General features: G+C 55.9%; 1 protein-coding gene across 1 annotated transcript; it reads right to left on the bottom strand.

Moving 5' to 3' along the window:
• Nucleotides 1–616: 616 nt before the first annotated feature.
• PEF1 (penta-EF-hand domain containing 1) lies at nt 617–16,052 on the bottom strand. Its single transcript, XM_077763543.1, has 5 exons — nt 15,971–16,052; nt 7,008–7,311; nt 3,844–3,999; nt 3,256–3,399; nt 617–1,637 (listed from the first exon to the last, which is right to left on the bottom strand). Exons 1-5 carry the CDS (start codon nt 15,992–15,994, stop codon nt 1,408–1,410), a joined length of 858 nt encoding a protein of 285 aa, XP_077619669.1. The 5' UTR covers nt 15,995–16,052; the 3' UTR covers nt 617–1,407.
• Between the last annotated feature and the right edge of the window lie 64 nt (nt 16,053–16,116).

Here is a 16,116-nt window from a genome sequence, read left to right as displayed (position 1 = left end):
TGGCCCCGGCCGAGCCCGGCATCCCCACCCGGCTCACTGAGCTGCTCCCCCCAGCCACCCAGCACAAGGACAAGAACTTTCTTATCTTTATCCCCCAAAGCAAAAGGATTATCACCCCCCAACAAACCAGAATATCTGATGTCTTAGCTTTTGATTGAAATTCTGTCAGATCACTACAGACATTGGTGTAGACTGGTTATCATACTGATCTAAGGATCTAGCTGGCAAGTACAGATGTCTGCGCTTAATAAAAATGGGGGAGAAGTTATGACTTAATAAATGCAGTTTGTCTGGAAGATAAAACTAAGGCTTGAGATAATGAAAAGGCCATGCTGTGAAAAGTTTCGGGCGGCTGCGTGGAGCCAGCCCTAAAACCGTTATAAAACACAGTTGGCTTCTTGAGGTGAACCTGGCCGGTCCCTACGCTTCAACTTCACCCTGGCAAACAGGACCAGCCCCAGGTGAGCCGTGTCCCCCCGAGACACTTCTTTCTGCATGGTGTGGTCTCCGGTATGGACTTCGATCCCCGCTGAATGAAGAAGAAACGAGTTGTTGGCCAGGTGCGCACACGCGTGTGCGAACCCATAGCCAGGAAGTATGACGGAAAACGTGCAACTCCAGAGTTCTGGGCTTTTATTGAAGCTTACAGTTTCACCGGACTTTTGGCCCCGAAAGAAAAAAAAAAAAACACAGCTGAAAAAAAACCCCAGCATTGGCGGTGGGAGGCGGCATCTGTCCCCTGGGGGTTGAAACCAAGCAAAGAACGGCAGGCGAGCAAGGGGTCTGGGCTGCAGCTGGGCCAAGGGCTCCCGGAGCACAGGCTGTGCCAGCCCGGAGCGGGGCCAGCAGCCGGGCAGCTGGTCACCACACGCGGACGCGTGGGTGGGGGGGGGGGGGGTGGAACCCAGGCCACTTGGTCCCGCGGGCAAACCTCTCCCATGCTCGGCCAGCTTCCACTCTGGAGGAACTGAGTTCATGTGACAGGACAGTACAGGGGGAGGGGACCTGGGTGCTAATGGCATGAGGCTGACAACACTTACCCCTGGTGTTAGGGTGCAGAAGCGGCAGCTAGAGCCTGGAGCCCAGCGGACTGGGCGCTAACTCTGTCGCAATGACTGGCATCCCCTGCTCCTGGCACAAGGCTGGGCCACTGAAACGCACAGGGCTCTAAGGATGTTCAACATCCAGCCCTCTCTTAGGCCACTACCCGTGTGGCCTTAGCCCAGGTCCCCACTGTCTGGTGACTGACACAAAACTCCCAGCCCTCTTCAGGAACAGTGCTGCCATCAGGCAAAGGAGAATCTTTTTCTAGGAGGGGCAGGAGAAGAGGAGAGGCCCGCCTGGCTCTCCCCCTCTGAGGAGCCAGGCAAGGTCCCGGCACACTCTGCTCTCTACAGACGGGCTGGGTCATAGCATCCGAGAAGCCGTCATGGTGACGAAGTCCTCGAAGCTGAGCCGGACGCTGCCCTGCACAGCTGTGTCCTTCTCCCGGAAAGCCTCGGTCAGCACCTGCAGCTGGGTGCACACCTGGATGAAGCGGTCGAGCTGCATGGCAGGGCTGGCGGAGCGCGGGCAATAGCGGGAGACCAGGAGCTGCGTGAACTGGGGGCTCAGGTTGTAGCCCATTTGGGCCAGAGCTGCGGAGGAGGGAGGGGCGCAGAGAGCGGACCCAAAAGTTACTGCGAGCACCGCCATCGACCAGGTCCGTGGAGCACCGCAGTGCAGGGGACTTGGAGAGGATGAGCACCAAAGCGGAGAGAGGACAGAAGTCCCCAAGGTCTGTCCACGATGGTGGGAGCACACAAGGGGCTCTAGCTGGGCGCGGCCCTTGGCTGGGACGCTCCCATCCCCTTTCTCGGAATCTCCGGGACTGTGTGTTCAGTTGGGCCCGTGGGGTCCCAGAATGACACGGGACTAGCCATGCTCTTCTGTGACTCGCATGCATTACAGAGGGATGCCTGTGCCCCCGGGATCACCCTTCGGAGGCAGCGCGACAGAGTAGACACGACAAAGGCCCGCTGCGGAGTTGAGACAGCCCTTCAGCAGGCTGCTTACCTTTGCTAATCCCCTGTCTTATCATCTCTAAAATGGGGATAATACTTACCTTGTAGGTTCTAGTAAGAATTAAAGGAGGTGATCCCGTAAAGCACTTGGCACAGTGCCTGACGCCTAACAACACTTTGTTGTTCATTAAAAATAATAACGTCATCTTCACCTCCCCACGCGAGGCTGCTGGGCAGTTCCAAGGTCACAGCCTGCTTGCTGCTCTCTGTCCCTCCACCCGGGAGGCGTCCTTTATTCCTCTCTGTGTATCTACCAGCCCAGCCTGAAGGCTCCCCTTTTGTTATGTGGCCCTTAGGGAAACTGCCTAAACTAAGCCTCGGTTTTATCACCTATAAAAGGACAATAATGAGATCCCTCACCAAGAGTGGTGAACGATAAACAGTAGCTGTCGCACGGGCAGAATAAATGATGTGACATACCAGGCGTGCTTCTGACAGTGCCCTGCGCCCAGCCGGCATTCAATAAATACCAGTTTTGTTGTGGCAGGATCAGTACAGGCCAGCCCTTTATCCTTCAAGCAGGGCGCAGACACGGTGCGCTCATGCCCACCCAGGGCTCCTCAGTCTGACTGAGGTCCACGGCCAAGCAAGGAAGGGGCCAGGCTCTCAGGGAGCCCTCTCCCCTCCCAAAGGGCAGAGCTCCCTGTCAGAGTCTCATCGCCCCGCTAACCACTCGCCTCACAGAGTCAGAAACGGAATTAGACCTGGAGCGATGGCCTCAGGTCATCCTACCCGAATGCAACTTGTAGCGTGGTCTGGGGCCCGGGATCGGGAAGGAAACTGCCTTCTGGCAGAGCTGGCAACAGAAACCACCTTCCTGGGTCCCTGCACAGGGCTCTTTCCATTCTGCATGCGAGAAACTAGAGAGGAAAGAGCCAGCCACGCAGGCCATGCATCCTGGTCCCAAAGTGCCCTGGGCTCCCCGCCAGCTGGGTCACTCTCACCTAGCGCCACCAGGAGGCCCATCGCTGGGGAGTCTGACCCTGATTCCAGAACCGGGTGCTCCCTTGCCCTGGATCTCGGCTCAGTGCCCCAGCCCGATCGCAAAAGGATGGGGAGGAGACCCGCGCTGAGTTGTAGAGTGCAGCTGGACGTTTAGGAGTCAGAGGCTGGAGAAAACCGCCTTCCCGGCCTAGGGAGTAAATGGAAAAGTCCAGTTCTGCCTGCGCTGAGCCCCTGCCACGGCCCTCACCTTGCTGCAGCTCGGCGTAGCTGATGGAGCCCGAGTGGTCCCGGTCGTACTGCTGGAAGAGGTTCTTCCACTGCTGGATGAACTTCCACAGGGCCGAGAATCCATAGACGTCGATGCGGCCTGACTTCGTCTTGTCGAACATGTCTTGATGGAAGGAAGAGAAAAGCTTCAAGACTGAGGGCCGAGGGTCCTCAGGTACAAGCCGGCCCGGAGCAGGAGCCTCCATGGAACCAGGGGCCTGAGGCCCAGGTGCTTGTACCCGAGACGTACTCTCACCGAGCGCTGACCAGCCTCTACCCTTGGCCCCCCTCGGCTCTAGCCCTTCCAGACCACGTATTCTCTGTACGCTTGGCAGCTGGCCCCGTCGGTGCCATCTGCTACCAGGGCAGGTGCCCCCACTCTGCAGAGCAGAAGACAGCATGTGACTCAGCGGGGCCTGGAGCTTGAGGAAAGACCTAGGGGAAGGCGCTCTCCGTCTGGAGGATCTCACCTTGAACCCAACTTCCTGCCCGAAATCCTCCCTGGCCGGAAGATTTCTCCTCCGCTTGGCACCCCGGCCCGAGCCCGCGGGGAAGGGCTAGGACTCACTTATCATCATGAGGCATGTCTCGTCGTTGAACGAGGACCAGTTGGAGTTGACCAGGGCCTGCTTCAGCTCCTTGATGGAGATGTAGCCGCTGTGGTCAGAGTCTACTGACTGGAACCAGGAATAAGCCTCGGGATCCACATTGGGGGGAACGCCACCTGCGGGAAGGGGTGCAAACCCGAGGAGTCAGTCACAGGTCTCAAGGCCGCTGCAAAGAAATACTGGGGAGAGCCAGCCTCAGCGCCTCCCCAGTGATGGGCTTTCCTTCCCCACAAAGCCTCACAAGTCCAGTGACCCCCATCTCCCCTGAAGCCAGCAGCCTCACCCTGACGGAAGAGAACCTTCGGTGTAGACTCAATGAGTATGTGCAGCTGGCTTCCATTCTGAACCTGCTGGGCTCCTCCTACAGTGTTCCAGACACTTCTCTTTGATCTTAAGTTTCTGAGGAACCGGGACTTTCCGGCTGACTAAGACTTCTCTGCAAAGGATTATCTCCTCCCCACAGACTGGCAACCCAAAAACATTTGCTGAGCAGCTACGAAGCACAGCCCAGAGACAAATATTTTGAGAGTCACAGCAGCAGGGGGCTCTCTGGTGCGGGGACCAGGCCTGACCCAGGTCTGAATTCCCCAACACAGCGACAGTTGACAGGGTCCACCGGGAGTCACCAGGGTTGGCGTGGCCACGAACTCCACCTCCCTGCGCTCCCCCTCACTGCCAACGGGAGGACCGGTCCCTGAAGCTCCCTGGAGACATCACGGACCCCTCCTCACCCCCACACACCCAGACAGCTGCCCGGTTCTGTGAGGTCCACACACAGGTGCCTCCTCCCCATTGCGGCGCACCTGCCCTGGTTCAGACACCTCTCAGGTGGAATCCTGCAACGCACCAAAACACCTAATGGAATCTTCCTTACGGCCACTGGCCGCCACCCTCCCCCTTCACAGTAGTCTCTGAATTTAACTCAGTCCTAACCCATTACCCCTCGCCTCAACTTGAACCTCTTCCAAGGCTCCCCACTGCCTACAAAATACAGTCCAGCACCCTGAACACAGCACGCCAGGCCCTCCCGCGACCCGGTCCGCTCCTGCCTGCCTCTCGCACTCGGCTCCCCCTCACAGCTCTGTTCCAGCCCAGGCGAAGCGTCTTCCTTGCTCTCAGCCACCCCTGCCCGTTCCCGCCGCAGAGGCTTACTGCTCCCTGCCGCGGAACCCTCCTCCCTCCGCTCTTCGCATCCGTCTCCCGTCTCCCTGCGAGACCCAATGAAAATGCCGTTCCTTCCAAAAAGCTTCCCTATTCTGCCACCTGCGGATGGGCTTCCTTCCCCTCTTCTTTGTACTCCTTCTTGCTCTCTTTAATTTTTTTAAATTTTATTTATTTTGAGAGAGAGAGAGTGAGAGCACACACGAGTGGGAGAGGGGCAGAGAGAGAGGGAGACGGAGGATCCCAAGCAGGCTCCGCACCATCAGCACAGAGCCCGATGCGGAGCTCGAACTCGTGAGCCATGAGATCGTGACCTGAGCCAAAACCAAGAGTCAGACGCTTAACTGACTGAGCCCCCCAGGCGCCTCGGGATCAGGCTCGACGAAGCCCTGTTCCAGGGGGTCACAGCCGCACTGGAAAAGTGGCAAAGGTGGCCACGTGAGAGGAAGCTGCAGACGGCGAGCAGCTCGGGGTCTGCGGCACATTTCTCCTCTCTCTCCCCGCAGCCCTAGAGACGGTCTCTGGCCTCAGGCCCTAAAGGGACAGGCCTCACAGAGAGGGACTCCTTTACCGGCAGTGACCTCACGTGGGCTCTCAGACCTAAGATTTTAAAAGGACGAGGAACTCCTCCATGAAGCTGCCGGGCTGAGAGCAAACAGCCAGAAGCTCTGAGCTCGGGCGACACAGAGGCTGCTGACTCAGTGTTTAGGACGCCCAAGGTGGGAGCACCTCCCTCAGGGCCATCCCCGGGGGGCCTGCGGCTGCGTCAGAGCAGTCCCAGGTGTCGCACTGCCGGCTCAGCCTCCTGGAGGTATGTGTCCCGTGAAGGGGCTGACGGACTGACTGACTTTGTGAGGAAACAGGGACCCAGGCACTCACCTTCCCCGGCCCCGGTCTGCGGCCACTCAGAAGTCTGCACTGAGCCTGAGGCCGCCCACCGGGGTTCCATCTCCACTGACTCTTCAAGCCCCCCGCCCCGCAGTGTCCAATGCCTCACCTTCACTCTCTCTGCTCTCTACCCTCCCTGCACCACCCTCCTGCCTGCCTCAGCGCCTCTCTGGGCTAAGGCCCTCGTCACATGGGCTGTCCCATTACACGCTGGATGCCTCCTTGCTGACAATGTCCCCGAACGAGTCCTCTCACAGGATACTGGGTACTAAGCCCTTCCCACCGTGCCCAGCGTTCGCCTGCACCTTTTCATCCAATCCTCATTAATAATCTTGTCGGGTAGTGGCACTCACCCCGTCTACACATGTGGACAGTAAGGCATAAACAGGTGAAGTAATCTGGTCAGGCCAGCACGTGTTCTGGTCTCGAGAGTCCAGACTTTCCACAACCACGCTCTCACACCTTTCTGCATCTAATGGCCAATCAGTAGCTTCTCCCCAGGGAACACCGCTGTTTGCTAGCTCCCCCTCCGCCCCGTGAGTCCGCTGCCTGGTGGCTTGTGGAGCCCCTCCACGAGGGGCACAGCCGCTCCTGTCCTCCTGAGGTCAGGCCTGAGCAGGGCGTGTGGCCTGGCCCAGAGACCACGGGAGGAGGAGACGTATAGGCCTTCAACGCAGAGGCTGTAAGAGGCACTGGGCGCTCTGCGGCCCTCCTGGTCCGTCCTGCCACATCCACAGCATGGCCCTGGGGCTGCTCCTTCCACCTGGATCTGGAAAGCGCACACACGCGTGGCAGCCAAATCGTCAGCTGCTGGCACGTAAGCAGGAGGGAGTGAGTGTGAGCGAGCGACGGGAACACACGTCTGTTGTCGTAAGCCAGGGCGATGCTGGAGCGGTCGCCTCCACGGCAAGCTCACGGACACGCTCCTCGATCCGCTGATGCACGCGGGAGCCAGAAGGAGGACGCAAGGGTGCCGGGGACCAGGCTGCCTGCACACCCACAGGAAGGGCAAGGGCGGGCCTTGGATAACCGAGAACAAGGTCAGAGGTACCTGGAGTCCAAGACCCCTACTCACCCGGAGGAGGTCCCTGTCCGTAAGGTCCCTGTCCGTAGGAATTCGGAGGTGGCTGACCGTAGGGACCCCCTGGGGCCGCACCGCCATACAGTCCTCCTGGAGTTCCAGAGGGGAGCCCCCCGGGACTGGGGTGCCCATAGGGTCCTCCAGCGGCTGGTGGTCCGTAAGGCCCCCCGGGGGCAGGCCCCCCTCCGTAACTGCCACCGGGGGGTAGCCCACTGCCATACTGCCCTCCAGCATGGGGGGGTCCAGGGTAGTAGCTCCCCGGGGGGGCCCCGGGCGCTTGTCCAGCTCCTGGGCAGCCCTGCGAGAAGAGCAAAACACGAGTCAGAGCGAGGCCGGAAGCCAGCCATAGAAGGGCACGGCTACGAGGCGCCGCCACCGGCCCCTTTTGGCTGCTCCCCTAGGCAGGGCTGGGATTATGACCTCATTGCTCAGGTGGGCAACCTGGGGCTTCCAGAGAAGCTAAAACATACCCAGGATCCTACTGCCCACGGCCTGTGGTGGTCGGGGCCTGCGCTCCTGGCTGCCCTGCCGACTGCGCCCCGGGCTCCACGAGGTCTGGGAGCATGTCGGGTTTGCCGCTCTATCCCCGGCCCCCAGCGCCGCACGGAGGCTCGGCAAACGTTGACTGAACAAGTGAGGCGGTAGGTGAAGCAAAATCCCCAGTCCTCACCCCGTGCTGCCTCCCGGTGCAGACGCGATCTCCACCCACACCCTGGCCCTCTTCAACCAGAGGCGCTGTTTCGGTGGCACAGGCTCCTCTGCGGCACGACTCCCTGACCCTAGGATGGCCTGACCTACAAAAGCACCTCCCCATCCCACTCACGACTCCGTGAGGCAGGCAGGGGAGGCCCCGCTCCTCAGGTGCTATGGCACAATTGGGAAGGGAAAAAAAAAAGGCCAGTTTGAGTTCAGGCTCTGCCATTTACGAACTGGACTAGTGACTTACCCTCTCTAAGCCTCAATATCCTTTGCTCTAAATGGGAATAAAAATAGTGCCTACCTCCCAGGTTGGTATGTGAAGGCAATGACCCCGATCTCGTGAAGTGTCTGACACAGGTCTTGGCACTCAATACACATTAACTGTTAATCACAGCACCTGCTACGCAGGAGGAAACTCAAGTCCAGAAAAATCACACACAGACGTATGGAGGGGCTGGGACCAGGACGCAGGTTTCCTGGCTGTTGAGCCCGGGCCACCTGTATGTCAGCGCACACAAGGGGTATTCCCTCCCTTGTCCACGTCTCCACACCACTAGCGAGAGACCCGCAAACTCCGAGTGTTCAGCTGCACCCCAACACGTCTGCAGACAGGCCAGGCTCAAAGGCATACGGAGTAGCTGGGCCTGGCTCTGAGGAGAGTAACCAACTGGACATGTTCTAGAAGAACCTAGAAAGCACACCAGTGGCCTAGCTGCCGAAAGCCCAGACTTTCTCTTTTTGCTTTGTTTGGTAGCTTCTGGGACACCTTCCCTCAAGGCTAAGGCCAAACTCACACTTCATCTAAAGGAAGTCTGCTTGCACAAGGAAGGGAGGCTTCTTGAGGGAGGGCAGGAAGAGGTCCCCACCTTCCCCACTCAGCAGGGTGGGGGCTCTCAAGCCCTGGAAGCTTCCAGAGCTGGCAGCAAGACTCCCTCATGGTGAGGTCACAGACCCAGCTCAGTTCCAAACTCTGCCCTCACCAGCTGAGCTCTCACCGTGGGCCCCTGGCTTAACCTCCCTGTGCCCATTTCCTCACAGGTAAAACAATCCTCTCTCCCTCACTGGAAGGTTCTGCTGATCACAAGAAATAAATGCAGCAGAATTTCGTCAGTTTAACTTTTAGCTAAAGACTCTTCTGAGACAATACAATTTTAAAAACTGATAAAAGAAAGGCGCTTTGGACGCAAGGTGGGGGTTCCAGAGCCCCGACCGTACTGGGCCCCCTCCCTTATCAGATCCTGAGGGTGCTCTGGACAAGCCTTAGAGTGACTCAACAGGCAGTCTGAAAACCACTAACGTGGGGCGCCAGGGTGGCTCAGTCGGCGGAGTGTCCAACTTCAGCTCAGGTCACCATCTTGTGGTTTGGTTTGTGGGTTCGAGCCCCGCATCAGCCTCTGTGCTGACAGCTCAGAGCCTGGAGCCTGCCTCGGATTCTGTGTCTCCCTCTCTCTCTGTCCCTCCCCACTCTCACTGTCTCCTTCTCTCTCTCTCTCAAAAATAAACATTAAAAAAGAAAGAAAAGAAAACCATCAATGTAAGAAAAAAGTTCTCACAACAGTGGCTGGCAAAAGCAAGATGATCTATAAATCTTGGGCGTTGTTATTATTATATTAACTATCATCAACAAAGCCCTGGGCCAGATAAATTCTTGGGGAAGGGGGTGTATAAAGGAGCAAGACAGTCTGAAAGAGCAGTTAACTGAATAGTTAACTGAAGAGGACTGGAAACACACTCCGTAACATCTAACAAAACAGCACGAGGAAACGGGTCCCGCGGACGGATGCGCAAGCCATGTGTCATGGGACCAGAAAGGCAGGAGGCCAAGATCTAGGGAGTTTGCAGGAGAAAGCAGCATCTGAGCTGGGACAAAGAGAAGAGGGTCGGAGCAGTGCGACGGAAGGGGCGCCAGGAGGTGGTCATCTAACCTAACCCCTTCAGGTGACAGATGGGGTGACCAAGGAGAGGGGACCAGAACTGTTCAAATCACAGTCAAGGCAGAGGTGGAGCGGAGGCGGACCACTCCCCACCACACCCATGCCCAGTGACTCCCAATGCCTCCTGCTACAGTGCTCTTTTCTTAAACAATAGGGCACAGGATTCCAGCACGGGGCAGGGACCCTGCAGAGTCTGGGCACACCCAAAGAACAGGCCAGACATCAAGGCAGAAGCAGCAGCTTCACAACCATCCCTAGGAGCAAAGTCATAAACTGGACCTGGCCTGGGTCACCTGAGGCACAGCCCCCCCCCCCCCCCCCCCATGGGGAAATGCCCCCAGACTGACAAAGCAGAGACCGCCAGGCAGGCAGGTCATCTGACCTTACAGCTGTCACATTTCAGGGGCCTGCTGGGTCTGGTAGCAGCTAAACCTCTTCTGGTCTGCCCTGCGTTAGAGCCCTCACCTGCAGTTTACAGAGCACTTTCACACACATACGCGCACGCGCGCAGGCCACAGTGATTCTGACAGTTTGATCCGTGCCGTCAGAAAAGTCTACATAACTGTTATCAAGGAGACATACACAAAGTAATTTGTTCCGTTCACTGAATTATGGATGAGCAATCAAATGAAGAAATGCATGAAGTGGGTCAGGGACGGCTTCCTGGAGGAGGCGGGAATGATACTGGAGGCGGCCCTGAAGGAGGCATACGCATTCCCCAAAAGGAAAGCAGGAAAAAGGACATTCCAAACAGGAGGGAGAAGACAGACGAACGCACAGGACCTAGGAGCGAGCAGAGAGGTGGGGGAATGGCCCGAAACGCAAGGGCGGGGACAAGAAGGCAAGGTGGATTCAGAAAGGCCGGCTCTTTACACACTCCTTGACCAAGCTCCCCTCCTGCTGCCTTTCAGTTAGCTGGTGACTTACTGGTGTCTTAAAGTATTTCCTGTCTGTCTCTGTCTCCTCCATGCAACAGTGGGCTCCCCACGGCCAGACACGGGGCCTCATTCATCGCGGTACCCAGCGTCCAGCACAGTGCCCGGCACCTGCAAGCCTCCATAAATATTTGAACAGATGAATCCCACTCTGAAGAGCTTGGGCTTTATGCCTGAGGGAACAGAGCGCCATAGAAGGGTTTCCAGTGGAGGAGGGACGTGATCGGAGCCTTGTGCAGAGAATTAACCAGCAGCCGGGTGGAGGGGGAGCTAGCGGGGGCGGCAGCAGTCCAGGTGCTCGGCAGGCAGGCCTTGAACCAGACAGTGGACTTAGACGCAGAGCGAGCAGGATGGATTCTGAAGCTATTTCAGAGATAGGCTAGACATGACTTGACGACTAATTTGATTAGGGAAGAGATGCAGGGGGAAGGAAAGGGAAGTGTTTAGAATGACTCAGGCTTCCCACGAAGGCAGTGGGGCTGCCGACTGAGGCAGGATCTAGGCTGCAGAGGAAGTTTGGGGAAGATGGTGTTCAGGGTCACGGAGTTGTGAGTGAAGGACTGAACCAGTCGAGAAAACCGGAGTCCCTGACTCCCTGTTCTGTTATGCCACTCCACGCTGCCAACCCTTTTGAGGCTTTTTCTGAGAGCATTTCATGCTGATCAACACAAGACTGTCAAAGAAAGAAGGAAAAAGACAGGAAGAGTCCCTCAACCACAGTTCCCGAAGCAACACAGAAAACCATCCCCAGGTCTTAAGTGAATGCAAATAAACTACATTTGATACACTGGGGCGGGGGAGGGGACAGTTCACATCCTACGGAGGCTCTGCTAGGTGCTTCCAGTTCAAGTGACCCTCACTGCGCCTCAGTCCTGTGAGGGAAGTGCTGCTGCCCCCATTTTACAGATGAGAAAATTACGGTACAGAGTTTACTAATGCGCCTGTCATGAACAACCAGAACAGAGGAGTTGGGGTTCAAAGCAGGGCCTCTACTCTACCCCCCTCTGCTGTGTTCACTCAGTTGTGACTGAACAGGAACTGTCCTCGATGTAACTGTCAAATATGAGGGATTTATTTCTACAGTGGACAGGGCTGAAGGGGGAAGGTGGATGGGGTGATCTTTCAGATGCTTCAAGCCGGGGAAATCAGGAGGACTCAGAAGAATCTTACTCCTCTTTCAGGCCAGCGCCCAGACCTGATTTGAGAAGCACAGGACTGTAAGAGACGCCCAGAGGCCCTCCAGCCCAGCCTCTTAGCAGGGGACGGAATCTTGGAAGCACCATCTTGAATCTCTGTTTGCGTTCATGCAAGTGGTAGGGAGCTCACCTCCCAATCCCCCCCCCCATAACCTACTCAAGAAGCTCTGTGTTTTCTTTGACTCTGAGCATTCATTCTGCTACCCCAAGCCCCTCGTGGAGTTCAGAGAACTCAAAGGTTGGTCCATGCTGAGCCCTCATGGGGAAGGGAGCAGGCTGCCTTGCAAAAAGAGGCCTGCGCTCAAGTGTCGGCTGGAGGAGGCTAAAGCCCGTTCCAAGGGGTTAAACAATCAAGAAGACGGCAGCGGTTTGGGCATTCACCAGCAGAGCCTCCTAAAATATTTAAAGGCCAGAAACCTGCAGCCAATAAACACTAGGCCAAGAACTATCCCTGGACTTCAATTACCGCCTCGGTGCGGACGCTCCAAAATCGTCGGTCCGGCTTCGTCTCTCCTGAGCTGCAGACCCACATATCCGACCACCTCCTAGATCTTCTCTCCAAATTGATCCCTCCCTCTATGTCCCCATCTCAGCAAATGGGACCTCCCACCCAGTCACTTAAACCCGAAACCTGAAACCCTAGTGCTCTCCCGGGCACCTCCTCTTTCCTCCCCTCCATCACCCCAATTAGGCACCAAGTTTTCTCAATTCTACCTCCCGAATGCTTCTCAAATCCACTGTCACCAGGTCGCTGTCCTCTCTAACCAAGGTTGCTTTAACAGCTCTGAAACCAGCCTCCCTGCCTCGGGTCTCTCCTGCTTCGGTCCGCCGTCCCAGTGCCCCGTGGTGTCAGCTCCAAAGCACAAAGGAGAGCAGACTCTTCGGTGGCCCCCCTGGTCAGTCAGGACCAAGTCAGCACTCCCTCGACAGGCATACAAAGCCCTTTAAGGTCTGGTCCTGGCTTACCTTTCTGGTCTCATTTCTTAGCCCTTCCCTCCTCTGTACTACATATTCATCTTCTGAAATTCCTCCAAAATACTGGGCTCTCGTTTCCTGACCTTTGTGCTCACGAGTCCCTCTGCTTTCTTCACTTGGCTGACGCCTCTTGGTGATTCAGCCTTTGGCTTAAATGTCACCTCCTCTAAGAGTTCCTCACCCTCAGACTTAGGTATCCCTGCTGGCCCGGTACCTTACACTTCCTCCCATGTAACTTACCGCACGGATTCTACAATGTGTCTATCTGTATCGCTCCTTCCTCGGAGTATTTACTCTGTGTCAAACCCCTGGCCAAGTGCTTCACACGGATCGCCTCCTTAAACTTTACAGTAACTCCTGATGTAGGTTCTCTTATGATCCCATTTTAAAGAAGGGGAAACCGAGTCTTGGACTTTTGCAAGAAATTTCTGCAAGGAAATGGCAGAGCAGGGGTGTGCAATCAAATCTCTCGGCCTCAGAGACTGAAACCCATCAAGCTGCCCCCTCCCACCCAGGACCAAAGGCTGCCTGAGTTTTAGGAGTCTGACACCCAGGCCATGCTTGAGGACCCCGCGGCTGGCGGCAGTAGAAAATGAAGAGGAGTTCTGACTCCCAACAACAGGATGTAGTTGCTGGGTGCGTTATGCGTTTACTGGGGGAAGCGAGGGTGATGCTAAGCCTGTGGATGCTCTGAAACAATCAGGTGTTTTCTTATAGTACTTCGGACCAGGAGCTGGACAGGCAGAAAAGGGTATGACGAGGGGATAAAAGCATTTCTTCTTCTGTTCTAGACACATTTCTTGGGGCGCCTGGGTGGCTCAGTCGGTTGGGCATCTGACTTCAGCTCAGGTCATGATCTCACGGTTCATGGGCTCGAGCCCCACATCAGGCTCTGCGCTGACAGCTATCTCAGAGCCTGGAGCCTGCTTCGGATTCTGTTGTCTCCCTCTCTCTCTGACCCTTCCCTGCTCACGGTCACTCTCTCTCTCTCTCTCTCAGAAATAGATAAAGCATTAAAAAAAAAAAAAAAAACTAGACACCTTTCTCTTCATGCTCCTTTTCAGTGTCTCACTCTGAGCATAAGCCCAGGCAGCAGCATGGTAACAGCAAGTGCAGCAGCGAGAGCCACCACCAGGCACTGGCCCACACTTGGTATAAGCGATGTTACCAAGGTCCCTGAAGGCTTTCTCCTATTTTGTCTTGATTTCAGCCCTTCATAGGCAGAATCCTCCCTCTTATTATGCCTCACTTTCTAAAGGTGAGGAAACTGAGGCTCAGAGCCCTTAGAGGGTTTGTCCAAAGGCATCTAACTACTAAGAGCTAGAATTAGGATTTTAGCCCGGAAGTCGCTATCCTGGAAGTTCAGGCTCTTCATTTCTACGTCATTGCCTCTAGGATGCATACAAATGAACTCCAGATTCCCGGGCCCTTTCTGGGCACAGAACAGGTCTGAGGGAGAAGCTGAAAGTGTGCTTTTTAAACAAGCTCCTAGGGGCTTCTGACACAAACCATCCATAGAGAAACGGGGCACATGGCAACGTTTTCTCAAACTGTGTTCCTCCAGAATACTAGTGTTCCCCCAAAATGACCAGACATTGAAAAAGGAGGGAGGGTGGGGGTGGCAGGGAGCTCCATGGTTAAATAAATTTAAGAAATACTGCATATTCCATCCCTCTGTGGCAGTTTACAAGGCATACTGACCAATTAAGAACTCAGAGACACCCCATGCTGAACGAACTTATTTGGCTGTATTTAACGGAATTATTTCCCAAACTTCCCTAACCACAGACTCTTCCTCTATTACCAATATCTATTAACATTTCATAAGATCCAACAAACGGAATGGAGCTTCCGGAAGCCCAGCTAGGTTATACTTCCTCCTAACCTCAGCCCCATGCCTCTTTTTTTTTTTTTCCTACCTCTGCTTAATATGCAATGAACAGAGTTCTAAGTTCTAGCCCTCACTTGCTACATGTGACCTTGAGTAAGCCACTTAACTTCTTCGCGCTCCTTCCTCAGCTATATTTGGGGATAATAACCTCTGCTAGCATGCCTACTGGACCTTCATCACCGAGATAATAAAGGTCCCAAATACTGTGTACAAAGGCCGTACTGTGTTGCAATTCTTCACCACTCTTTTGGCATGTGACGATACTCAGTTGAGTGCTTTCTAACATCCCATTTGTTTTCCAGTTTCCCCTGCATGAGTTTTATCTAAATTACTTATGACCGTAGGCAACTCAGAAGCCCTCCCTGGGCTTCAGTTTCTTAAAATGAAGGTATTTTGAGGAATCCCCCCCCGCCCCCAACACTGGCCTTCTGTGAGTTTAGAAAGAAATCAAAATACTGTTACACTTTGAGAAGTACTCAATGCCTTACAAGCATGACTTCATAACAGCTCTATGAAGTAGACCCTATTATCGGGGCCTATTGTACGAAGGGGGAAACAGGCTCACAAAGGCAAAATCCCCTTGCCTAGCTGCTCAAAACTATTTATGTAAGTGATGGAGCCAAGGGGTGAGCTGAGCGCTCCTCTGACTCTAAGCTGAACTTAGCCACTCTACCAATCTGTCATCCAACAAAGGATCCTGGCCACAGAACCACCTCGCTGTGATGTTCTTGGCCGGATGAAAATGGGCCGGAAGTGGGAAAGGGCATGTTCTGGGTTCTGCTGCCTGCCTAGAGGCTTCAGATGAGTTCTGTGTCTTCTCTGAGGTTCACTTCTCCCACGCGTGAAACGGAAGCGTTAGACTAGGTAAACAGGTCACTCGTGGCCCCTGCAAAAACCAGATTCTCCTGCCCGATTCTTGGCATGCAGTATGTCAGGGCGTGCTTTTATCCGACGCCCCAAACGAGCCCGGCGAAACCAGCGCTCTAAATGATCTGCGGGCGTTGGCGAGGCCGCAGGGAGCCCCCGCGGGAGTCCCGAGAAGGTGTGGGGCCCGGGCAGAGCCCAGCCTGGTTCCGCGGGGTCCAAGGTCCCCAAATCCTCGCCGATGCGACGTCAGAGGGGGCGCGACGCGACCTCCCAGACCTGTAGTCCTGCGTGACGTGAGACGGGCGCGACCGACCCGCCCTTTGGCCTTCTCTCCCGCGCGAGACCTCAGGGTGGGAAGGGCGCGGAGGGAGCCGGGAGAAAGCAAAGCAGGGCCGGGGCCTGGATTCCACAAGGCCCCTCCTGGAATCTCCCTCTCCCCCTCCTCCCTCCCCACACTCACCTGCCCGTACGGGTAGCTGGCCATGGCGACTGGACGTCACACCCCGGCGGTGGGCGGGGCTTCCCCGTCCTAAGCCTGCCGCCTGGGCCTGGGGGCGGGCCCGCTTCTGATTGGTTATCCTTGGCTGTCAATCCAGGGCGCACAGG

This window comes from Crocuta crocuta, unplaced genomic scaffold (assembly GCF_008692635.1).
Source record: "Crocuta crocuta isolate KB4526 unplaced genomic scaffold, BGI_CrCroc_1.0 scaffold214, whole genome shotgun sequence".
Taxonomy (NCBI): Eukaryota; Metazoa; Chordata; class Mammalia; order Carnivora; family Hyaenidae; genus Crocuta; species Crocuta crocuta.
The sequence above is the reverse complement of the archived record's forward strand: the minus strand, read 5'-3'. Positions and strand labels throughout refer to the sequence as shown.

Coding starts and splice junctions, on each gene's coding strand:
- PEF1 (XM_077763543.1), bottom strand. CDS start 15,994: ATGGCCAGCTACCCGTACGGGCAG. Junction 7,312..15,970: donor CCAGCTACCCGTACGGGCAG/GTGAGTGTGGGG, acceptor CTCTTCTCGCAG/GGCTGCCCAGGAGCTGGACA. Junction 1,638..3,255: donor CTACGCCGAGCTGCAGCAAG/GTGAGGGCCGTG, acceptor CCTCCTCCGCAG/CTCTGGCCCAAATGGGCTAC.